Source organism: Furipterus horrens, unplaced genomic scaffold, assembly GCF_987537825.1.
Source record: "Furipterus horrens unplaced genomic scaffold, mFurHor1.1.pri manual_scaffold_9, whole genome shotgun sequence".
Lineage (NCBI taxonomy): Eukaryota > Metazoa > Chordata > Mammalia > Chiroptera > Furipteridae > Furipterus > Furipterus horrens.
In genome coordinates this window covers 6,119,605-6,144,730 of record NW_028327179.1, presented here as the reverse complement: position 1 = coordinate 6,144,730, position 25,126 = coordinate 6,119,605, and the positions used below count along the sequence as shown (strand labels likewise).

At 46.9% G+C, this 25,126-nt stretch overlaps 1 protein-coding gene across 1 annotated transcript in view; it reads right to left on the bottom strand.

The window, feature by feature from the left end:
• Nucleotides 1–24,717, bottom strand: part of AOAH (acyloxyacyl hydrolase) — a 130,228-nt gene extending 105,511 nt beyond the window's left edge. Inside the window, exons 1-3 of the mRNA XM_090287019.1 lie at nucleotides 24,428–24,717; nucleotides 10,558–10,653; nucleotides 823–889 (exon numbers count right to left, since the gene is read on the bottom strand). Coding sequence (XP_090143145.1) covers nucleotides 823–889; nucleotides 10,558–10,653; nucleotides 24,428–24,554 — 290 coding nt within the window. The 5' untranslated portion in view covers nucleotides 24,555–24,717. The remainder of the gene's footprint in view (nucleotides 1–822; nucleotides 890–10,557; nucleotides 10,654–24,427) is intronic.
• Between the last annotated feature and the right edge of the window lie 409 nt (nucleotides 24,718–25,126).

Genomic DNA, 25,126 nt, shown 5'->3' with positions numbered 1-25,126 from the left:
GATCTGATCATGTACATTACTTTTATATAGTTATAATTAATTATATTAATACAATTAGTATATATGGCAGAAGTACAGAAGAAGGAAAGCAAGAGAAAGGTGGACGTGGGGTTCATTATGTGGGCGGAACGAAGGAAGAGAATGAGGGAGAGGCCGTCTGGTGAGAGCACCTTACTGTCCAGGCGCTAGACTTGGCGTCATGAGCTTGGAAGCTAAGTACACGATTTAAAGTAATTAAGTAACTACCTAAGTAATAAATATAAGAAAGCCATGTATGGGTCCTTGACTGACAAGTTCCAGGAGCAGGAATATGATTTATATGACCCAGCGCCCCTGGGCTAAAAATAGATCAAGAAAGAAAGGGGGCAGGCAGATAAAGACAACGGTGCAGGTGTGGGGGACGCAGGGGTAGGGTGGGGGCCGGGAGGTGGGGGGGGTCAGGAACCCCGAGGGTGAGCGCACCGAAGGGAAGGTCACGGCCTGAGAACCCAGGGGGCAGAGAAGGGAGAGGCCGGGGTACCCTAGGGAGCTCTGGGGACAGGGCCAACTGCCTGTGTGCAGCCAACAGGAATCCAGTTGTTCACTGGAATTGGTGAGAAATCGAGCCAGACGGCCACACAGCAGTGCAGGCAGAGCCTCTGCCTAGAGTGGCAACGGCTCCCAGTCCGGGGCGGGTTTTTCTCTGTTGACAAGGACTGGAATGACCCGCCAGGTCCTTGTGTACTAAGTACCTCCCGCTGGAGACAGAGCGGCCGGCCTCCCCGTTTCACGTTCCCCCCACGGCCCAGCAGAGCGGTCGGACCCACGCGCCAGTGTACTCACAGCTTTGTGATGTCTGGGCCAAACATCTGAGCCGCTAAGTGGCAGGTGGCTTTTAAGAACAGTTTTTCTAAGAAAAACAAAGAAGGGAAATGGAATATTTTTTATTATGATGAATTTAACACATGCGTTAAAAATGATCATCTTTACCAGAAACTGAAGCTGAGTGATTTGTTGGTCAATAATTCAGGTCATTAATGTTAAGGGTTTGGGGGAAATAGTGCAGTTAATGTAGCCATCAGAATAGCATTTCCAGCTCAGGTTTGTGTGAGTAGCAGTTTGTTTACTGCACGTGCTGAAGAGCACCTGTTCCGTTTAAAAATACAGTTAAATTCTGGGGTTTTATGGTATCTTTTGCAGCAGCGCGCATCCAAATGTCAGTGACCTCATTTGCTGACGTCGAAAGAAACAGCCCTTGCCTTTAAAGTAAATAATCTGAAATGCTGCTTTGTTAAGACCATTCTTCTCTGGGGTTCATGTGGGGGAAAAGACTTCGCTTTGGCTATTTAGGTTTTGCTGGTGGTAAAACAGAGACAAAAGGAGGCTGACTGTCACAAGGCCCCTTGCCCTGCCAGGCAACACAGACACACATACATGCACACATGCATACACATGCCCCGTCCCCCTTACGAGAGGCCAGGAAGGCTCTGTGCATCGGCCCTGTTTGCACAGTGAAGTGTGTTAACTGCCTGCTCCCATGTCTCCAGTTTGTGGGCTTACTGTGGAACCCCGGTAACTCCACGCAGGACCTCAGTGTACTCAGGGACAGGTCGGCTCTCCGGGGAAGGACTAGGGGACCCTCCCTGAGAAGACTTTATTATGCCACGCTCATCTCAAACTGGGCTGCCCTTGCTTGGAGGTAGGATAGTGAAAAAACAGGACAAGCACAGGGAACTCTCTCTGGCTGTTCACTTTTACTCAGTGGTAAATAATGTCACTATTTTATATTAAAATAGGTATAGTCATAGAACTTTCATTTTTACAATAAGGCATAAGACTTCAAACACATTGTGCTTTCGAGTAGGAACTTAAAACTATATCCCCACGTTACTTTGGACCTTAGAGAAATTTTAAAAAACCCACGAGGGAATACTATGCACATCACCACGACAGCCAATTATATGAAATGGAAAAATTCCTAGAAAGACAAACTGCCAAAACTGACTCAAGAATAAATAGACACTCCGAACAGACATATAACAAGGGATTAAATTAGTTATTGAAAGTTCCCACAAAGAGAAGCTCAGGCCCAGATGGCTTCGCTGGTGAATTGTACCAACTATTTCAATAAAGCATCTGAACAGACATTTCTCCAAAGAAGATCTATAAACGGCCAATAAGTGCATGAAAAGATGCTCAGCTGTTAAAGAAATGTAGCTCAGACCCACAAGGAGATACAACTTCACACCCACGTCGAGAGGCTATAAGAAGAATGACAGCTCACAGCGCGCGTGGAGGACGTGGAGAAGTTGGAACCCTGCGCTGCTGGGGGTGTGTAGATGGGGCAGCCACTTTGGTAAACAGTCTGGAAGCTCCTCAAACAGTTAAATATAGAGCTGCCCTCTGACCCAACAATTCTGCTTCTAGCTGCTTACCCAAGAGGCCTGAAAACATCGCTCCACACAAAAACTTGTACCGAAACGGTCACCGCAGCGTTATTCAGAAGAGCCAAAAAGTGGAAACAGGTCACCCCAGATTTGCATTAACAAATGACAGGATGAACAAAACAGACTCAGTTCCTACATACGATAGAATATTACCCAATACAGAACTACGAGGCCCTGTCACAGGCCACAGGGATGACCGTGACGAACACTGGGGTGAGTGAGAGAAGCTGCTGTGGAAGACCATATATTGTATGATTCTGTTCATCCGAAAGGCCCAGACTAGGCAGATTCGTAGAGACAGGAAGTAGACTGGTGGTTGCTCAGGGAGTGGGAAGGAGGACTGTTCGGGGAATTTCGGAGAAGGAGAGTGGTCCCTTTCTGGAATAACGAGAATGTTCTAAAATTGACTGTGCCGCGAATACACTAAAAGCCATTGAAGTACGCACTTCCAGCGGGCGAATTGCAGGGCATGTGAATTATATCTCGATATAACTGTTTAAAAATAACACATTGCTCTTCTCCCTCGGTGCTCCTTTTGGGGGGCTGCGGGGGAAGGTTCCAGAAGCTCTGAGCTGTTAGAACTCAGGGACCTGCGTTTCGGCGCTGGCGAATGGCTCTGCCCCTCGTCGGCTCCCCGCCCTGGCTGGGGTGCAGTCTCCTCGCCTGAAAGCTAGAGCAGTAGGGCGCGGTCTCCCTCCCTGCCCCCTCTGGGACGTTGGGAGGGCTCAACATTATGTGGGAAGTGCTCCGGAAGCGCGATTCAGGTATTGCTGATGTAGAATGAGCGTGGCCAAGAGCAGAGCAATTTAAAAACCGACACGAGGGTGTTCTTGGATAAACTTGTAGTACAGCCGAAAAGGCAGAGAAAGTTTGTCTTCTTTCTGGTAAAACAAGAGATGTGTGTGTGTGTGTGTGTGTGTGATTTTTTAGAACCTTGTGTTGCTAAATGGATGCAAGGTTGTCCCCGTCCTCTGAGCAGGACCATGTCAGCTCTCAGTTTCCTTACAGACTGCCTGACTGGTGTGGTTTGGTCCATAAACTGAAAGGTCGCTGGTTCAATTCCCGGTCAGGGCACATGCCTGGGTTGCAGGTTTGATCCCCAGTTGGGACATGTATGGGAGGCAGCGGGTCAATGTTTCTCTCTCACATAGCTGTTTCCCTCTGTCTCCCTTCCTCTCTCTAAAATCAATTTGAGAGAGAGAGAGAGAGAGAGGAGAGAGAGGCAGGTGCTGGAGCAGTAACAACCAGGTGACATGTGACATGAGATGGCCCTCTGGGAGCAAAATTCTAGATTGACACTGAACACTGTGGAGCAGAGATATGCAAAGTGTCTGGAAGTGCCAGACAGGCCTTGGGCAGCCACAGTCAGGTGGCAACCTCGCTGTGCCTGACGCCCTGGAGGAAGAGAGTGACACTAATATGTTGCCAGGAACCTGTGTGATGTAGCGTGTACACACTTAAGTTGTGTCTGTGCCCAGAAGGTACGAAAGCATTTACTTTCCAAAGCATGAAAAAGACGTGGAACAGCATTTAAAAAAGAGTGGCCATTGCCAAGGGCAAAGAAGGGTTAAAAAGAGTAATTGCACCATCATCATACATTAGGTGTATCCATAGGTGCGTGCGTGTAAATAAAACCTAGAACATTCCAGATTGTAAGTCCCCTTCACGTTTGCCATCACTTCCTTTCACACAGGAACCTTGCGGAGGGGGGTGGGGCGCATGGTGATTTTTACCCTCATCTTGTAGGAAGGGACGCTGAGGTTTAGAGAGTTTAAGACCTGTCCAGTGTCACAGATACAGTAGGGGGTTTGGTAAGAGTTTCAAATTTTTGACTCCAAAAGCCCACGTTACTTGTGGGATGCATTTCAACATGCTCGGGACATTGTGTTTGGGGCCTCCTCTGCCTCAGGGGTGGCAGGTACTGATACACACCAAGTACTGATGAGAAATTTGCAACACAGGGAGATGGACTGACCACAGAGCGAGCTTCGTGGCTGTGTGGGGGGTGGGGGGCCAGAGGAGGTTTACGGTTGTTTGTATGGAAATCATATAATAATTAATAAATAATAACACAAGGATACACTGTTTTCACGCGCTCACAGCAGTAAACCCACTTTTGTCCACCCCGGTACATTCTAGGCAGCCAGGAGGTTTTCAGAACCCGCAGGACGTGAGAAGAGCTGCCTTCCTCCCGTTGAGTCTACGGGGGGTTCTGCACTGCCATGTCACCATACGGAGGGAAGCTTTCCACACAGGCGGCCTGAGAAAGTGAGGTTCTAGCAAGACTCTCAGGGCACATGAGTCCTCCAACCCCCTGTGAGAATAATTCCATTAATCATTTTTTTCCATTAATAAGTCTGAGAGCCTTCTGAGGTGTTTACTAATGAGAGCCGGAGGCGAAAGCAGTGGGTGAAACTGAAGGTCAGAAATGCTTTGTACAATTCAGAAAAATTGTTTTCCCGGCACAGGAAGGGCCACCTGATTTACTGATAGGTTGTTCTCAGAACTAGTGCTTCTGTGCTTTCTCTGCGAAGATGGTGTTTCTGCACTTGATTAGCCTTGGAGATACCAGCAATACTGCTTAAAACATTTAAAAAATAATAACTGTGTTAATGTGCATGATTTCATGCCCTCTTGACTCCCAGTCTCCCGGCTCAGCAGACCAGAAGGCGATACAGGGAGAGGGTAGGCACTGGGTCCAGGATTGTTACATTTTCTAGGTGTCCTCAGCTAGGAGACAGACAGCCTTTGTCATCCTGTACAAGTCACGTGACCACTCTGTGCACGGTTTAACACACTCATAAAGTGGAAACAAGCCATCATGCCCACCTGTCTTTGTGCCTGCCAAGTGGAGGAGTCTTTTCCCTGAACTGATTACCTTATTTCCACCCAGAGGTAAAACATCAATTAATACAATGCCAATAACCCAAAAAATAACAACCTTCTTAATCCTTTGAAAGTTCTCCAAACCTGAAAAGTAACTGACGACCAAAACACCTACGTGCTTCCCTTGGTGAAATACCAGATTCTCTTTTACCGGAATTGACTCTCAGCCTCTGGTTGTACCTCCGCAGACTCTGAAGTTTCCTGTTATGAGTCAAAGGGGCCGAGGTGGCCCCTTGGATACCGGCAGCTTTGGTTTCGGTTGCTTACATTTTGCGGGTATCATCTAGGAAATGAGATGATTACTTAGTCTTTCATTGTGAGACAACGCAACCGTGCCTAAAAAGAGAAAACGAAACTCAGGGTACACACAGTGTTATCTGCCGGTGTGTTCTATCACATGGAAATGACAGCCAATCCAGACAGGTCCTGATAAGCATGACCATTTTTCGTAATATTTCCCTCCTTTCTTTCTCAGTGAGAGGTGTGAAAATATGAAGGAAGGTTTGTAATAGATTGGGAATGTCCAATAATAGGAACATGGATGAATAAAATATAGAATACACATACATATGGTGAAGAACAACAGAGTAACGAAGGGGCTTGACCTGTCCGTCTTAGTGTGTGTGGACCTCAAAAACACCCTGTTGAGGGAAGAACGGAAGTTGCAGAGTGGAACATACAGGAGACATGGATGTAAACTTAGAGCCCCCACGAGGGAGGGTTCTGGAAAGATGATAGTAGAGGCAGGAGAGTTTTAGAATTTCTTCGAGTCTCTACCAAATCTCTCTGCTTCTCTCTCTCTGTCCCCCTGCCCTCCACCCCCTGATATAAAACAACCCAAACCAAAATTGCTGGTATTCTGGGTACCATCTTGGCTCCTTCTGACTCATAACAGGAAATTTCAGAGTCTCCAGAGGCACAATGAGATAGGTGGATAGAGTGAGAGACAGAATACCTCCAGGTACCCCAAAATACAACCAGGCAAGGTGAAACCACACACAGCCACATGCCTGGAGGGTCATCGAGGTCAGTGGAGGAAAGTAGAGGGAAGCAATGGGATGGCAGACAAACACAAGGATAGGAGAATCCCCCAGCCCCTCAGAGGTGTTGACTGGAGAGCGTGTTGGGCCACCTGAAAACAGCCGCTGGATCCGGAGGGGCTCTGCCTGCTGCAGTGACAGGCGGGTGCAGAGCCCCAGGTGAGAAGCGCCCAAGAGCTAGCGTGGCCTGGCACCAGCAGAGGCAGGACACGGGCCCGCCAGGGCTCCTTCACAGGACAGAGACCCCAGTGAGGAGAAACCACTGAGTCTGGAGTCAGCATTGAACAGGAGAGCAGCAGTGTAAAGAAAAAAAACAGAGAAAAGTGGGCAGAGGAACAGAGGCAGAAAATCTCAGAAAGCAAGCTGCCTTTTTTAAAGACATCCCTCAGGAACAGAAGCAGGAGCTCTGTGAATTTAGAAAGCCACCCTGAACCACTTCTTTTTCTGAGAGTTTTGTCAAACTAATTTCATATAAAAATGAGCAACAGAAATGTATCTAGGTCAACTCCCATACAAAGTTATTATAAGGGAAAGAAAAAAAAAAGAACAAGGAGCAGAACCAAATCCCTACAGATAGCAAAATCATGCCAGAAAGTCGTGCCAAAAAAGGATTAAAATTAAACATAATACAGTAGTCCCTCTTTATATTGTGGTTCACTGATCATGGCCGCACTGTATCATGGGATTTTTCAAAATATTATATTTAATTATTTATCGCGGGTTTTTCGCTATACTGCGGGATTTTGCGGTACTGTACAGTAAATACTAAAATAAATGTAAGGTTCCTACTTCGCGGATTTTCACTTATCGCGGTGGGGGGTGTCTAGAACGTAATACCCGTGATAAGTGAGGGAATACTGTATTTCAAAATGAGCTAAGACGCATTAGGAAAGGGATATAAGACATGAAAAGACAACAGAAATGCGAATCAGAAAAACTCAAGCATGGGAAAAAAGAACTCAGGGAAGAAACAAGATTATAAAAGACATGAAGTCTAAACTAGAGTGAATTGAAGAAGGAGGGAAGAAAAGGCTGATGTCTTAAGAGAATTAGAATGGGAGGGACACATTTAAGATTTAATAAATATATGAAGACATAAAAAAGTATTCAAGAGATAGGCGCATATCGAAGGTAGGCAAAGATGATGCAAAGTATGAATAGTAGAAATCCCTGAAGAAGAAAACCAAATTAAGGAAACTGAATAAATACTAAAAACTTCCCTGAAATTATAAGAAATGTATTTGAAACCCCCTCTTGCAAGAGCACAGTGCATCCTCAGAGCAACGCTATACAATGACAAAAGACTTATATGAAAAAGAAAATTAGATTATCATTAGACTTTTTAATAACATATTTAAGATATGTAGGGAAAGAAAGTGTGTGCCTAGGATTTTTATATCCAGAAAAACATTGACTTTCAAGTATAAAGGGCGCAGACAGCTTATCATGAAACATGCAAGAAATTCAAGGCATATTTCCCATGAGCCCTTCCTGAGGAATGAGCGCGAGACGTCAGCTCCGCTAGACCCACAGTCCTCGTACGGGCTGATGGGGAACATCAGTCACAGAGCAGCTGATGGAACGAACATGAAATGAGAGAGAGGGGGAATGGGCCTTTCACATAATGGCTATATGCTCAGATAACATAGTGCAATGATTAAATAAGAAATGGAAAAGCATCGGCAAAAAACAATTTTAACTGCCCTCCATAATGATAAAACATATTGATGGTAGTAGTATTAAAATTGATATTCTGAGGCTGATCTATGTGCAACAAGGGATAGGCAAATGAGTAATTATGGGCTTTTTTAACTCTATCAATCCCTTTGTCCTTGAGAATTAGGACTTAGAGGATGGAAAGAAGCAGATGACAGCTATGTAGAGAAGAGATGAAGAAAAAAAGCCTGTGGTCCTGAATTTGAAGTGTCAGTGTGAACTCATTAGATATATTATTTTAAAGTTATATATGGAAGTGTATAAATGTGTATTTTTATCAGTGTCTACTGAAGAGGCCTAGAAAGAGTGATCAACTCCATAGCAATGAACATTCCTATGCATCCAGATTGTTGTCTTCAAATATTATTTCCTACCCAAAGAAGCAGGGCTTCTAACGGAAATGACCGATTTTGAGCCTGGGGCTGGACATGCACAAGGCAGGGTTGGGACACCTGGTCACACCAGTTAGTGAGGACGCTGCGGCTGTTGGCGGTCACTTAGCTTACGTCAGGAGCCAAATGGAAGAGGTTCCTACTGGGCAAAGTTGGGACAGTTAGAGCTTCAAAAAGATAATAATTGAAATAGACTGAAACTCATCAAATATGTATAAACTCATGAGTTCATAATGACATTTTAAAGAAAGCTAATTGACTGCTTTGGGATGATAGTAGAAAGGCAATGAATTATTTGAAAACTGGCAAATAAAGCAAAAGAATGAAGTATTTGTCCTGCCTTTCCTGCTATAAGCAGTACCAGTAGGCGCTACGAGGAAAACATCTAAAAAAATGCTGATAAGGATGAGAATTGTCTTTAAATCTATTTCAATTACTGAATGAAATATAAACGATAGATTAAAAGAGCACCATTTCACAACCCCCTGTGAACTAACAGGTCCAGTCGTTGAATGTCAACAGCTGCTAACATCACAAAAAGAGGAAAAAGAAAACCACTTATGAAGGACCCGAGATGAAAGGAAACACCGGCACGCATAGTCTTGTCAAAAAAATCAAACTGGAATGTGGTCAAGCCTCTGGACACAGCTGCCGGTTTCCAGGAACCACAGAGCACAGAGAAACGTGCTCAACCGTACGGCAGGGATGCAATCAGCAAGATCCAGGGATATTCTTCAGGGCAAATTCCACAGCTGAGTGACAAGGAAAAGGAAGGGACGGAGAGGAACCCTATAGATTAACATAGAAATCAAACATTGTAAGACGGGTGGAGCCCCCTTGGGTGATAGCACTCTAATGCAATTCAAGGGAACGATTGGGGTAAAATTCAGAACGTTGTTCCTTTGATGGTTTGGGATGTGTGGATGGGGCTTCGGGAGTGGCTGTCTCTCTGTTCCTTCTTGCCATGAGCTATGTTTACAAGGTGATTAAAAGTCTTAGTTTATTTTGTGCTGCTTCCTACATTTGGTTTACCATGGAAAGGTTAAAGGAATCATGCACAGAACAACGCAATACATAGGGTATGTGTTCATACACATGAACGTGAAAATTGAAGGCTCGACAAGAACAATTCCCACTAAGTTCCTGTGTGGGGGTCCCCCTAGAGAGGTATGAGAACGGAACTGACAGTGGAGAGAGACCAAAGGGCATTTGAAGGTCATCCTAATGCAACAAAAGAAGGATCTGATGTGAATAGGTCAACATCTTACCAATGGAGAATTTGGGATGTGGTGAACACGTGTATTTGTCTATTATCCCCTCCCAGTCTTTATTTTTGAATTTAAAAAGTTTGGCTTCGTGACCGCGTGCGTTACATTCCCTGAAAGTGCTGTCCTGCTGGCGACCCAGCATGAACTCTGCATCAAAGGTACGATCACCATCAGCCCCTCTGTCTTACGCAGAAACAATTAAGTGGGCATCCTTGGGTGACTTAGTCCCTTGACACTGAATAAATGAAAGCTGGATTCCTGGGGAAGCTCATTCACTGGGACTGTTCACCCACCACTCTCTTTATGGGATAAAAGAATACTTTCTTGCTCCTGAGGATGAAAAACAAATATATGGCTTGTTTAAACCACCAATGAGCTCTTTCTTCTGCAGGACACATAAGGGATTTTACTGAGATCCAATTCAAATCAATGGAATGTTCCCAGGTTATTTCCCCATTTAGGGTTTTGAGATCTGTTATCTTCGCAGCCTGAAGCTTCGTGTTGGGCGTCTGTGCATGCACCTGGATCTGTGTATGGAGTCAAATGAATGTAAATGATTAAAAATTGTTCATTATTTTGATCGTGATGAGCATGATTGACCACCATTTTTCTGCTGTGGCGGGAGATGAATGTCAGAGGCTAAAACCGCCTGGAGTGACTTTCTTGTTTGTTGTAAATCTAGGAGCTTATCAGAATACCAGTGTACAGAAATAACACGATCAGATGCTCCTCCATTAAGGTGTGATGGGTGTAAACTCACTCATGATGACTCATGGAAGAGAAGGAGAGGAGACCCCCCGCCCCCCGACCCCCAGCCCTTTGTCTTTACCAGGCAGGTAGCTGCACAGTCGCTCCATAGAGGCCTGGATCGTAGAGTTGTGAACTTGAGCTAGCTGTTCAATCACAGACACCACTGCCACACACCCTGCAGGAGAGAAGACCATGTCAAGCAGTGCCGCGTGGAAACCGGTGCTGGGCAGTCCAGGGAGCAAAGGGGAAGTGTGTGCGTGCTGGAGGACACCAGCCTTTCCAGATTTTGCCCTTCACTTTGAAAGTCTGCCGTGGGCACAGTTTGCTGTGGTCTGTAGTGAGATGGGAAATGTGGTAAGAAGACCGTGGGTTTGGGGTCAGAAGACTGGTCATCGGCCCAGTGTTGCTACCTGTAAGCTACGTGACCCGGGGGAAGTCAAGGAATCTTGCTTTGTTCCCGCTTCTTTTTGATCACGTGGGAGGAAGCTGTCATTTAAAGGAGATCATGAAAGGACTGAGTCTTGCACTTCCGTCTTGGACTCGCCATCCAGCCTTGCTAAGCTTTGGTTCCCTCGCTGCGAAGTACGTAATAATGTGTTTCCCATAGGGCTGCTGTGAGGGTGAAATGAGGTAATAGTGCAATCGAATGTGCCTTTAAAATCATAACACTATTGTAAAATATTATTTTACCTCACTGCTATGGAGCATGCTGCTTGAAGGCATGGACTCATATAATGAGTGTCTAGAAGGAACCTTGGGCTAAGTTAGAAATATATGCCTTCAGCAGCCTCAATATATGATAAGGTAAAGGCCCGGAATTGCAAGGTTGAAACTCCTAAAAGGTTCCATCACCAGCCTTGATCTCCAGAACTGCCAGGGAAGCCCAAAGGGAGGGGGCTCTTACTTCTCTACACAAGGGACTGGCCAGTTAACGATCAGTAAGTCCCCGCAAGCCGCCTGCGAGGCTTCCCTGAGATGAGGAATAGCACTTATCAGCCGAGGCTGGTCTCCAAAGAGGCAATCGGAAGCTTGAATTTGAGGGGAGGTTCAGCGGTAAGCGCACTGTAATCCATCTGCTCAAGGAGCTTGGGACCCCAATTCACACACAAGGTGTCCTTAAAACCAAATTTCCACCAGGACTCCTTGGGAGGGGGGGTGGCAGGTCACAGGCATGAATAGCGACACCGGGCCTTGATAGACAGAGAGAAATAGAGTCCTCCATCCCACGAGGGCTGTCAACAGAGCCCGAGAGACCTGCCCCTTCCAAGACACTGCAGCACCTGACGAGGCTGTGACATCAGGGTCTGTGCCCTCAGAAGGCACTGGGTAGACTGGGCTCTCCCATGCCCGAGGTTGTGTGACCCTGGGAACAATGGCGTCACTACTCTGAGAGCGGCCCCTTGCTGGGCGTTTGTCAACCTCAGCTGTCAGGGTCGATTAGATGCCCTTTTGACCTAATGCATGCATTGAGGGGTTTGTTACCTTGCAATGTATTTCGTAGCTGATACTTATTGGCACTTTATGGTCCAGAAAGCATTCTCATATATAGTTTATTTTATTTTAAAAACAATTTTTTAAAAATATAGATGCAATGTGATCTTGTTTTAGAGCATGAAAAAACAGAACAGCAAAAAAAGGTAGACATCACTCAAATCATCCAGAGATAAACCAATTTCACTTTTGTTTTCAATACATAAAGTGTATTTAACATACGTGACTATTTTCCACACTGATAATACAGTTCCACAGCCTGGCTGATGTCTCTGCTAATCGCCTGTGAAGTTGGGTGGAGCTAAATGAATTTTTAACAGCAATTGAAAAACAGTTCGAAATCATTCTATTGCACGGCGATAAGAGTTTGCAGCGTGGTCTGGCTGAAAACGGGAGGCTTTGAAATAAAACAACAACCTGGATTTCAGTTCTGGCTCTGTCACTGATCAATAAAGTGACTTTGAACAGCTTACCTACCCCTGAGGGCGGGAGTGGGGGGTCTTCCTCTAACCCTGAGGGCCTGACACAGGGCGGCGTTGGAGCAGTGGTGGGTCCGGGGTGGGGCGGGGAGGACCACAGATGCGTGCTGACTTGAAGCGAGCTAACGGGGGGCGCAGCCACCTGAGTGCGTTTCCGTGGTCAGTGGCTGGGGGGTCCCCGGGAGGGGGCTCCCAGGTGCACCTGCTGCTGGGTTCTAGCTCAGCGTCTCGCCTGCACACGGCACTGCTCGCTCTTTGTTCCCGTCACAGTACAGGATGTGGCTGCCCCGCTCCCTCTGGTGTGAAACAAACAGCGAGCGCCCTTGCTGCCGAGGTCACAGCCGTGGGTCCCCACGTGCCGCGCAGGGCCACAGAAGAGCGCCGCGGGGACGGGGCTGAGATCGTGCGCAGCCAGGGCTTTCCATGGCGTCTCAATGGTGAGCTGCAGCGCTGGCCACGCAGCGTGGACGTGAAGCACAGTGGGGACTGGAGAATAAAAACTGGAGACCTGGCACGGACACCAGGCAGAGGAGGTGTCGCGGCGAGGCCTGCCTGAGACCTAGCCTGTGGCTTTTGTGATTTTCCATGACTTCACAATAATGGTGGACAACCCCGATGACTCCGGACCGGGCTGACTGCGGTTTCCAATGATCAGAACACCTTCAGCCTGCGCCTTCAAAGGAAAGGAGCAAGTGGCGAGTAGGCAGGATGACTCAACTGGCTGAGGTGGAATGGAGCGTTCGGGATGCGCCCCGAGTCGTTCCGGACACGCTGTGAGTCGGGATAAATGTTTTTCAGATGGATAAGGTCAGGGAGTATCTCTGGGTGAATTAGACGTGATGCCACTTCCTTGATGAGATGAAGTGACAAAGGAACACAAAGACGAATGTGGAGTGTTGTGCTGCCTCAGTTTCCCTTAACTGACCAGCCTTTGAGATGACAAACACGTGGAGGGACCAAAAATAAGCAAATGTTCTCCACTCAGCAGAGCCCTGCACTCTGTGGGGAGCTCATTTTATGCCCCGCCTCCTGCCGAAAAGCTGTATATTTTTGTTTGCTAGTTTTTGACCCTCGCCGCCTTTGCCTGGTCATTCAGAGTCCTCCTCAAGCTCCAGTGAAACCTCATCGTCTTCCCCCAGGTCACTGCCTCCTTCTCTCGGTGGCCCAGTGTTCCATCCCCGCTACCTGGGACAGGTGCTAAGTGCTACTCTGATGTTCTCCCACCCAGACATCGCCCTCCTGGAGGGCCACGCGTCCGCTCCAGGGCTTAGCTCCACGCTTGGTACCCGAGCTTAGCCCATGCTCACTGAATGGACGAGTGAGAGATGACAGTCCTGGAAATACCCTCTATTCCTGTGGAGAATGGGACCCCCTCTTTATGGAGACATGCAAGAGAAAAAAAACGTATGGAAGGCGCCCTGGCTGGGTGGCTCAGTGGGTTAGAACGCTATTCCGATAGGCCAAGGTTGTGGGTTCGATCCCTGGTCAGGGTACATTCAAGAAGTAACCGACAAATGCATGAATAAGTGGAACAACAGATCTCTGGCTCTCTCTTTCTCTCCCTCAAATCAATTTAAAAAATATGTATATATGGAAGGCTAGACATATCACTGGAAAATTCTGCCAGTGGCTATCTTTTCCTTCTCATTGAAGCAAAAACCACATATTTATTTCCCAGGCATCGGGGAAGCCTTCCAAGATTGGCTTTAACAAAGAACACGTGCATTCACCCCAGGTTACTGAACACCTGTTCTTGGCCAGAGACTGTGCAAGGCTGACGGACCCAGGATGAACAGAGTGTGATTCGTGTCCGCAGGGAGCTCACAATACAGTTTCCACATTTAAATGAACTGGATGGTAAGTAGCGAGTAACCGTCAAATGTGTGGTGAGACGGAACTTGAAGGAAACCTAAGCCAGAGCAAGGGGCAGAAGAGGCTTCCCAGGAAAGAAACAGGGCTGGTGGCCAGGAGGAGCGCGGGCTCTTTCTCAATGGTTCTCACGATTTCATTCGTAGCAACTTTTCGTTCTCATTGGTACCAAAAATAACAGTTTCTTAGAATGAGTGGCATAATAGATGTGGCGAGGTGCAGGACGTGGAAATCCACTGCTGGTTCAGTGGAGCAGATGGATCGGATGAACGTGGATAAGAGAACTCTGCTTGGAATTCTCTTTAAGGAGGCTCCGTTCTCAGGGGCCCCAGTGATCACAGCCCGTGTACGCTATTCCCTTCCCCGGAAAATTCAACTCCAGTGCAGGTATGTGCTTGTTTGAATCCCCTGGCTTGGAAGGGTGAGTGCAAGAGCATTGCGCTGCTTGGGACCAACCTGTGCTTTGTACTTAAAGATTTGGGCTTTTCTTGCACTCAGAAGAATCCTGCCAAGCATTCTTATGGCATTCCTGGCTTCTGTGCAGTGCTGGCAAAAATTGGAAATCATTAGATAAATAAAGAAGGAGCCAACAAGAAGAAAAGTCAGCTGTCTCTGAGGATCGGATGAGTGTTGGCACTAATATTACTCTGCCTAGTGAAGAGGTATTATGACCAAAAACACCCCAGTAGAAAAGCGTGTAATGAGGCTTGAAAGAGGTAAGCACCCTGGCTGGCCTTCACTTTGATCTGAGTTCAGCTCTTTTGCACATGTCCGCCGGTTTCCAGGGGGCTCAACTCCTCTTCCCAGTGGATTGTTAATTTTGGGTCTACGGTGAGGTATGTCCCAAATCCTTTAGTGGCAAGAACGGAGAAATGGACTTTTCTATTGCTTCTTATAAGAGGTTGCACTATCTTGACAAGGTAAAGAATGTTTTCCCTTGGAAAGGTGCGTGGGCAGAGTAATTTCCCCATTACAAACTATCCTCTGGCTGCCAGCAAAAGGCCTGGCTCTGCTAAAGAAAATTTGTCCAAGTGACTGTTCCTTTCGGGAGGGGCGACAGCAGGTGAGAGCCATGCATTTCGCTCAGTGGTCACCAAAACCTCTTCTCACCTGGCACCTGAAAATAATGAGTATAATAGAAATGGACACCCTGGTCTTGTAGGAAAAGAAGCAAATGGGCCTGAATAAAAACACCTGCCACCGGGATCTGGTTCTGGGCACACGGCTCAGGGAGACAGCCGGCTGTACCACGCAGTCCTTTTGCAGTGAAACAGAGCTCTTGGAACGCTAATGATAATCAGTCTGTGCGGGCTGGAATCGCAGCAGCTGCGGAGAGCCGTCTATTAGATCCGTTGGTCGGAAGCCCGCACTTCGGTGAAAAGTCCTGACAGCACCTGGCAGCTGTGTGAGTGGGCTGGAGGTGCCTACACTTCCTTTTTGACCTTGAGTAGGAGCGTGAGTGACTCATCATGTGGCCAGAGGTTTGCTACACTGTCCTCAATGTGTTTTTGCCCACAGTAGCATCCGATTCAAACTTCACAAAGATGGAACCGTCATTTCTCCAAGTTTACAGACCAGCCAATGGAGGCCCCGACAGGTTAGCTGCTGCACCATGTCTGCATTTGGGTCCGATATTCCTGTTGGATCAGCGTGAGTTTGTCCCGAATGTCCCCGCCCCGATGTCAGTTGACAAACACTAGATTCTGTTCTCAGATTTCCCAGGTTGGGTGGGAGCAGAGGATATTTTTTTTGATAATAGCTCATTTTTATTGTGTTTTTTTCGTTACCATGTATTTCTCCTGTACCCTCGCCCACCTCCACCCCCACCCCACCCCCAATCACTACGTGGTTGTCTGTGTCCATGAGTTCTTTGAGGATATGGTTTTATATTTATAATTTTCATCAACAACCATCATCCAGGCCTTTTTCATGTTGTTGGAAAGAAAGGGAAATAAGAAAGAAAGGTATGAAAATCATCAGCTGCCAGGCCTGTTCCCCTCAGACGTTGGGGACCGAGCCAGAGATGGCAGCGCGCAGCCCAGGTGTGAACCCTGCCCCCTCACCCCTTCTCCTGGCCCAGAGCAGGTGTTTCACGTTCACGATCGATCATTTCTCCCTCACCTGCTGAGCCCACCGTCGGGCAGAGATATATTCTCCACACACTCTGTTCAAAATAGAAATCCATAAACTTATCTTTAAAAAGCATGTACTATTAACACTGTTTTGGCTTTACTGTGGTTGAATCCTTTTTTGAATTGCAGCTACCTGATACTTTCCCTACATTTGGGAAGATTAAGCACTGTGGCCTAACCCAGCCACCGCGTGGAACATCGTCTTTATGAGAAAACACGCCGCGAGCTCCAAACCGCAGACTCCCCCGAGAACACTGGCAAACAGAGACGCGCTCCATCGGACAGCTGCTGGGGAGACCAGGGCTGAGGCTTTCCAGGGCCAGGCAGGGGCAGCGAGAGGCGACGCACAGGCTGTGCCGAGGGATGCAGGGTGGCTGGCGTGGGGGATTTAGAAGTACCCAAAACATTACCACCGAAGAAACGAGAGTGAAGACGCCAGGGGCCATTCCACCCTGTTATTCGTCCAGCACATACTTAGGAGCACCTGCTCTGGGCTCAGAAGCTTGAGGAGGCAAAGGCAAGTGAGAGAAGCCACAGACAAGGAGGAAAGACTGATGACCAGAAGAACAATTGTGTCATTGCGACCTGTGAGCGCTGGGCTACAGGGACCTGTTAGAGCTTTGGGACCACAGAATAGAGAGGAACTCACCCTGCCCTGGGCAACCAATGACAATCTGCTGGCAGAGCCCAGTGGTAAGGGATGGGAGGACCTCATTTGACAGAAAAAGGCAGGAAAGGCCTTTAGGAAGAGAGGAGTGGCGTTTTTCAAGACTTGCAGGTGAGAAAGAGAAGAGTTGGCCAAGGTCAGAGCCCTGGGTCTACAGGAGAAGAAGAGAGAGGTGGAAAGGCGCCGGATCCCGGAGAGCCCGGAAGGGCAGACTGCAGAGCACAGGTCTCATGCTGTAGAGTCCAGCGCACACACCAACGGTTTTCACACATTTTGCTCTGTGCCCCTAAGAAAATTCGAAAAACGGTGTGCCCTCCCACATTTGAATGGATGCAAAGGGTACAATTCCAGGCAGGTTGTAGAAATTACAATAGAAATAATACAATAATCTCTTACATGTATCCAAAGGAATATAAATACTATAGTGATTTATACTTATTCTTACCCAGTTAAAAAATATGATTAAGCTCTTCTTTCACACTGAGAAATTTATATCGATAATTCCTCTCCTTGAATTCATACGTCAACGAAAAATCCACTTCCTTGCGTTTTCTTCAATAATTGAATTTTATCCCAATGTAATATACTTTTATGATTGAAAGTATTTTACTGAGTACACTGTTATACTTCTTACCATTAAAAATAAAATTAAGTAAAAAATTTAATTTCCTGTTAATATAACATCTAAGTATTAAAACATTCTTCTGGATAGAGTTTCCTTTATTGATAAAATTAACTGATCTAAACACTGTGTATTGCCAATTTCATAAACAATTCCTAAATAATAAAGGGAAATTTTTATTGAAGCTGAATCTCTTAATGAGATGGTTAGGCCTTTTTAATGAATACCTATATCTGTTGAAAAATATTACTTACTCATGTAAAGAGGTTCACTATCATGTCTGTTCCTATTTTTCATTTTAGAAACTAAGTGCCAAGAAAACACATTTACTTAAAGAAGTAAATGTAAGTGAAAGAACTTTTGACATAGCAATATCACTTAATTAATTAATTCCTCAGTTAAATGTCAAAAATCTTAGGTGACCTATCATTAAAAATTATTTCAAATGATCTCTCACATGACGACTCTCTTAAATCCCTCTTCAGTTGGACTGAAAGCAAAGGACTAGAAACCGCCTGACTTGCAAGAACATTGGTTACCTAGTCATGTTCTCCATTTCTGGGAAATTAAAAAAAAAAAAGTTTTGCTAGGACTTATCTGTTAACTATGTCTATTACAATTTCACTTGGAGAGACCTTGCTAAAACACAACTATTCAGACAAAAATCGGAATGCTGACCCATCGCTCTCGTCAGTAGGCTTCTGCCTGTCTGATACTTTAGGTAAAATCTCTTGTCTTGATGCCTACTTCATTTTTGCTGACTGTTGGGTCCACAGAATTAGTTCATTTAAGTTATGGAAAGTGTCCTCCATATAAACCTCACCGACAAAGTCAACAGACAATAAGTGGCCAATAATGAAATGCTTTCTGTGTCGGCAGCGGCATGGCGGATGGTCAGGTGTTCATTTATAGAGAAAGTGAGATGGCTGTATGTATGAATTGTGATCATAACTTTCCAGCCTTCTCCCCTGGCTGCGTCTAAATCTTTCTTGTTTCCGCCAGTGACACTGTTGTTCTGTCATTCACGTTGGCTTGAAACCACAGGGCCACCTCTTTTTTAAAAATTCAAACTATGAAGTCATCTCTGACCACTCTGTGTAGGGTCTGTGGGGTGGGAAGGAAGGGTTTTAACTGAGTCTGAAGTCATGTTAAGGCTTCCTGAGCACCAGCTAGTGCTACAAAAATGAAAATAAAAAATAAACTCAGTGAGTTAATTTAAATGTCAGTGGCTTTGGAACATAAGGATTACTTTGGCCCTAAATCACCCATGTAAAGAAAATGATGTTTTGCAAAAAATAAACATTGCTCATTATTGATTCTATTAACATTTGAAAAGTGGCAGACAGAGGCCCCGTTGAATCATGTTTGCTTAGTGATTAAATGGGAGGTATAGTTCAGTGCAAACAAATTATGGTAAATTGAAAAAGGGACCTCTGAGGCTTTGCACAGCGGACTTCTGATACTGGACTCTGTCCAAGATCACGTCCTCCGGGTTGGCTTCCCGCTGCAAAGGCTTCTTGTGGGGCTGGAACTGGGTTGTTGATGATGGGGTGTTGACTCCCTCACTCAGTGACATCTGTGTGGCTCCTTTTGGAGCATCGCCAGCCCCTACAATCTCACCTTTTGTGGGAGCTGGCCCGTCTCTACGGTGAGGTGGCCTCACTCCCACCTGCCTCTTAATTTGGTGAACTAAAGACAACCCAGATCCTCTCCGCTGGGACGGGGGTCGGCAACCGGAATGAGTGCCCACCTCTGTGGACGGAAGTACTGCTTGCGAACTCTGGGCTGTGCAAGAGAGTCACAGTCGGTCAAAGGGCCTTGGGCAGTAAAACCAGCTGTTCTGCAGGGACAGAGAAGGAGGCAGCCCCGCGAGGTCAGGAGGGAATTCCCTGAGCTCCTGGCAGCCATTATTTTTGGGCTTCTGGCTCATTGTTTAGGCCTTGACTGTATTTTTCCTTTTTCTGCTCTTTGGTTCTAAAACTCATCTCCTGAGAAAGAAGCTTCCTTTATAAAAAATTTTTTAAAAAGCTTTGAGTCTAGTTTATGTTTATTCTTACTGCTTGTAATCTTAGGAGTTAGAGCCTTGGCAACCAAAATGGTGGCTAGTGACCAACGTCTGGGAAATGAGATAAAGGAATGGGCATAGGACAATAGCAAGACAGTAGTGGCAACAATTTTAAAAAATATATGATTTAGATATGACACAGAAATCACAAACGACAGAGAAAAAATGGCTAAATTGGACTTGAAGGATATCATCAGGATTATATGAAGAACGTTTACGATTCAACAATAAAAGACCAAACACAAAAATAAACAACCCAATAGGCAAAGGACTTGAATAGGCGTTTCTTTAAAGCTATACAAATGGCCAATATATTGAGAAATGCAAATTTAGACAAGGTACCACTCTGTACCCACTAGGATTCTAGAACTGAAAAAGATGGATAATAACAAGTTAGATGGATATTAATGGCTCTATCAAACAGTCCAGCAGTTCCTCAAGATGTTAACATGGAGTTACCATATGACCCGGAGAGTCCACTCCTAGATATATAAATATGTATGTATGTGTATATATATATTTGTGTTTATATATATGTATGTGTATATATGTGTATATATATATAACAGATGTAAACCACACATGACCTTGTACATGAATGTTCATAGCAGAATCATTCACAACAGCCAAGAAGTGGAAACAACCCAAAGGTCCGTTAATAATGAGCAGATAAACAATGTGGGGTGTATCCATGATACAGAGAGGTCTAATTAAGATCACCGGGGGGAAGTAGGAGGGGCCCTAGGAGGCGGTTGCCAGGCAATGGAAAGCAGTTGAGGATGGAATGGGCTGAGAAGCTGAAGCCTCCAGAGCCAGTGGAAATAAAAAGGGGGCGGGCTCTTTGGCTCATGAGCTTTTCCGGCTCCTGGGCTGGCTCTGGCTCCGGCTCTGTCTCTTCTTCCTAGACGACGCCTGGGTGACGGTGCTGCAGCTGCCTGCATTTCTCAATGGACGGTGTTTGGCATGGGAAGGAACTCCGGGCACAGCCTAGTATCGGGCAGGCCTGGCAGAGGGTGGCAGGTTTATTCTTTGGGTGTTCTAGAGGGGACAGGCTTTGAGGCAGAAGCCTGCCAGTCTTCCAGAATTGTGTAGCGTTATGTGTATTATGTTATTTTAGTTTATAAACTAACCCTACAGAAACTAACGGGGGAAATGCTAGGAGAACTCAAGTGTTAGAGTTTAGCCTTAACTGATAGGCTGAAGTGATTAAAGCTGTGATTTGACAGGCTTAAGTACTGCCTGTGAATAAAGACTCCTTTCCTTTATCACCAAAGCTTTGCGTCTGGAATTTCCCCGAGAGGGTGGCGGTAGGCAGGGGGACCCCAACTGCTGTTGGGTAAGATCCATACAGGGAACAGGGGTGCTGAGCGCTTACACTGGAGTCCTCTCCAGGCATTGCCTCCACCACTAGGGTCAGTTCACACCCTGCGACTGACCAGCGAGCGCAGGGGTTCCAAGGACCGGGCCTGCTTCAGGACAACTTGAAAAAGCCATTTTAATGCTCGAGCCTTCCGTGAGGTTGGCTGACTCCTTTGTTGTGCCTGCACCGCAGTCCACCTTGTCTGGCCCACACCTGCTGTCCTCACCCTCTCACAGGTGTTCCCCCCACCCCCACCCTGCAGCCTCCTCAGTGAGCTCCACCCACTCACATTTCTGGGTCTGTTTCCCAGGCAACCACCCTCAGACAGGAAGACACCCCTGTGGAGCCCTGCAGCAGCTGGCCCAGCCCACAGCTGAATGCGGATCGGATCGCCCTGGGGACTCGTCTTGTACCCTCCTTTCTTGTTATGATGACGTCGGGAAAGTAAGTCATCTCTGCAGGGTTAGCTAGAAGTCGAGAGTTGGTGAGGACGTGGGCATTAAATCATCATCTAACATGATCAGCAACAGACTCTCCAAGCTCTTGGGCCATGGAGTAATTTAATGGGCAATCAAAGTACAAGCATGTGGCTGGCAGAGCCGGGCACACGTTCCTGGACAGTCTCCATCAAAAGGAGAGAGCTGTGTCCGTCCCCTTGAGTCTCAGTGCAGGGACCTGACTCTCTTTGACGGACAGAAAATGAAGTGATGCTGCCCTGCTTCCCTGACCCAATCCTTGACAGCCTGGCAGCTTCTGGTTCCCACCTTCTGGAACTCTCTCTCAGGGTCCCTGAGCTGCCATGTAAGAAGTCCTACTTTCCTGAGACTGTCCTGCTGGAGAGGCCAAGTGTAAAAACTCTGATAGACAGTCCCAGAGGAGTCAACCTGCTAGCCACCTCCCTCCCACAAAGCATCAAACATGTCCGCGAAGCTGTCTTGGGTCATTCCAGATCCACTGATCTTCCATCGGGATGCCACTTAGTGACCCCAGTCCATCCTCCTTGGAGCAGAAGAACCACCAGGCAGGCTCTGAAAAGTTCTTGACCCACAAAATGATGGTGTAGCGCCATGGTCATGTCTCTGTTTGTTCTGCAGTAACAGACAACCAGAACAGCCCCGTCCCAGACCCCTCGCAGCTCCTTTGAGCTCTCTGTGCGCATTGGGAATGGGGCAGGGAGGGGATGCATTGTTATCTTGTGTCTGCTTTAAAACAGTGGCGGCCCCATATCTCAGACACCAGGCCTAAATCTAAACAGTTAATTTGCAATCATCCTAGAAGTCAGACCTATTTCATGTAAGCCTTTCATCAAGTGTATTTTTGTTGGACAGGCTTTAGGGTTTTGTTTTGAGCCAATGAAGCGATGGTAAATAATTATGTGGTAGAACCAAACAGTGGGGGAGGATGACTTCACCAACATGGTGTCAGGGGACCCCAGACCTTTGCTCCCAGGATGGTGCAGCCTAGGTTCTCGGGCAATCTGGGTCTGAAGGTTTTAATTTAAAAGGAGACTTTGGAATTAGAGGTATGTTCACAAACATACGCCGTCTGCCCGGAAGGTATCCAGCCACATAGTATAAAAACAGACATTCATTGAAGAAGACACAAGAAACATTGCACACAGGACAATGAAAGCTCAGTCCCCTTCCAAGCAGGCACCTTGGGGCCTCCCACAGTCCTCCCAACTGCCTTCAGCTGCTCTGTTCTGTTTTCTTGAATCTCATCGATGGTCCGACACCTCTTCCCTTATAAAGGTGATTTTAGTTTTGGGAAAAGCCAGACGTCACAGGGCGCCAGATCTGGGCTGTAGTGGTGCTGAGTCACCTAGGCGTTTTGATGTTTAGCCAAAAAAACTCTGCATGAGACGTGATGCATGAGCAGGTATGTTGTCGTGATGAAGCTGCCAGTCAACAGTTGCCGTAAGTGCGGCCTTCTGAATCATCTGAATAGTTTCTGCAGAGGCATGTGCAAGCTTAATGCAAAATCTGATGCAGATTCATTGTCCTACTCGCTCAGTCATTTTGAATGTGACAGCCACACAGTACACATGCTCCCTCAGTGGCATCTACCGCCCCCACTGACCAGTGCAGTGAAGTCGCCATTGTTCATACAGGTGTGCATTCCAGTCCCCTCTCTTTGGCTGCCAGGTTACATCAGAGTTGCCCAAACCATGCTTGTTATATTAACAATGGCCGGATTTTTTTCTGGACAGACGTCATGTATAATAATAACCCAAGGTCATGGCTTTTCAGGAAATAGAACTAATTTATATATTTTTCTGTACTGTCTCCAGAAGTAATTTGTAAGTGTTAGAATCTGGGTCTAGATGTTCCATTTGTCAGAGATGACACCATGCTCATAGTCCGGGTTCTTTCTGGGAGCAGCCCACTGAGTAATCGCTGCTAAGAGCTCTGGGTCTCCTTGGCTCCAAGGACTGATGCATTAACGTGCCTGCCACTGTTTGGGAAGCTGCAGGCATAATATGAATATCAAAGGCCGTACCCTACTTTTACTCCTCTTCAAATGTACCTCCACCCCTACTCCTCGCCTAAAAAAACCACAACAACGTGGAAATGAAATACTTCAATGAAGGATGAAGGAACCACATCCCAGTCACTGCTGGGTGCTTCCAGGTGACTGACCTGCTACCAGCAACGCTGGACTCCCGGAGGGAAAGAAGGAAACTGAGGTAGTGAAGCCTTTAGTGGGCGCAAATACTCTGCAGTTTACCTGCCCGATCTCAATGCTCACCGCACCCCTGGGAGGGGGGATTCTGTTTTGTCAGTAAGACCACGGCATCCTGAGAGGGTTGGGGAATTTTCATGAGGTTTCACAGACAGCGAGGGCTGGGGCGGGGGCGGGCAGCATGCAAACTCAGGTGTGTCTGTCTGAGTTCAAGGCCCATCTTTTTTCTACTGTGTGGTGCTGCCTTCTGAAAGCAGGTCAGTGTTCCAGGCTTTAATAATCGCCTATCTGGTGGGGGTGGGGGGTGGGGGAGGGCGCATTCCAATCACCAATGTGGTGGAAGACTTTCATGACTAATTCAGACTAGCAACTGTACACAGCACTTCCCTACACACATGCGTGGGGAGCATCAACATGCACTCTGAGTCCCGAAGTCTTTCCATGTCGGTGAGGTTATCGGTGTCGTCCTTGGAATCTGACAGCTGTCGATGTCATTAAATAGGTGAAGGGCAACGCAAACAAAGTTATTTGATCACAATGTTATGTCCACAGGAAAAAAAAATATGCAAAATGTGTACGTACCTACACAGGTGTGCCCTTTGGAGGCTCTGGTGCTGGGCTGGTCACGGGAGGCTGCAGAGGCTGAGACATGCAAGGCCAGGAGAAGGAGCACAGGAGCCACCAAAAGGCCTCTCCAGGGGGACCGCATGTTGGGGCCCCGCACCCGGAGAGATCAGCCGGGCTGCAGAAGCTGCGGGTTCAGAGATGTCCTGAAGTCCAGGCCGCAGGATGGAGCAGTCTCTCCCCTTCTCTTCCGTCCGCCGACACACTCTTAGACACTTTTCAATAAGTTTGGAGCGAATAAAGACAGACAGTCACAGAGTCACCTGTCACTACGTTAGATCCCTGAGAGAGAGCCTCCCAGGCTCTGGGAAGAGCTGGAGGGGTCTCTGCCAGGCAATTCTTCTGAGATAAAAACTGCTGGAAAAGGAAAAACCCAAGTGGCAGCAGTGGCAGAAACGTGCATCTGGGCTTGCTGGCTGAAGTCAGAGGCCGGAAACCCCAGGAACCGTCCTGGGGGAGCTTAGAAGACACTTCCCCCTTTGTTCTTGCGAAACTAAACACTAAAACTAAACCACAAACACACAGCCCAGTCACAAGGGGATCAGCAGCGCCCACTGATTGTAGAAATTACAGTTCGTTACATTCAGAAGTTATTTCGTTTTGCTCTAAATAGCTTTCTAGGGCGAGGTGGGGCTCCTTATTTTGTTGAAGAAGAGT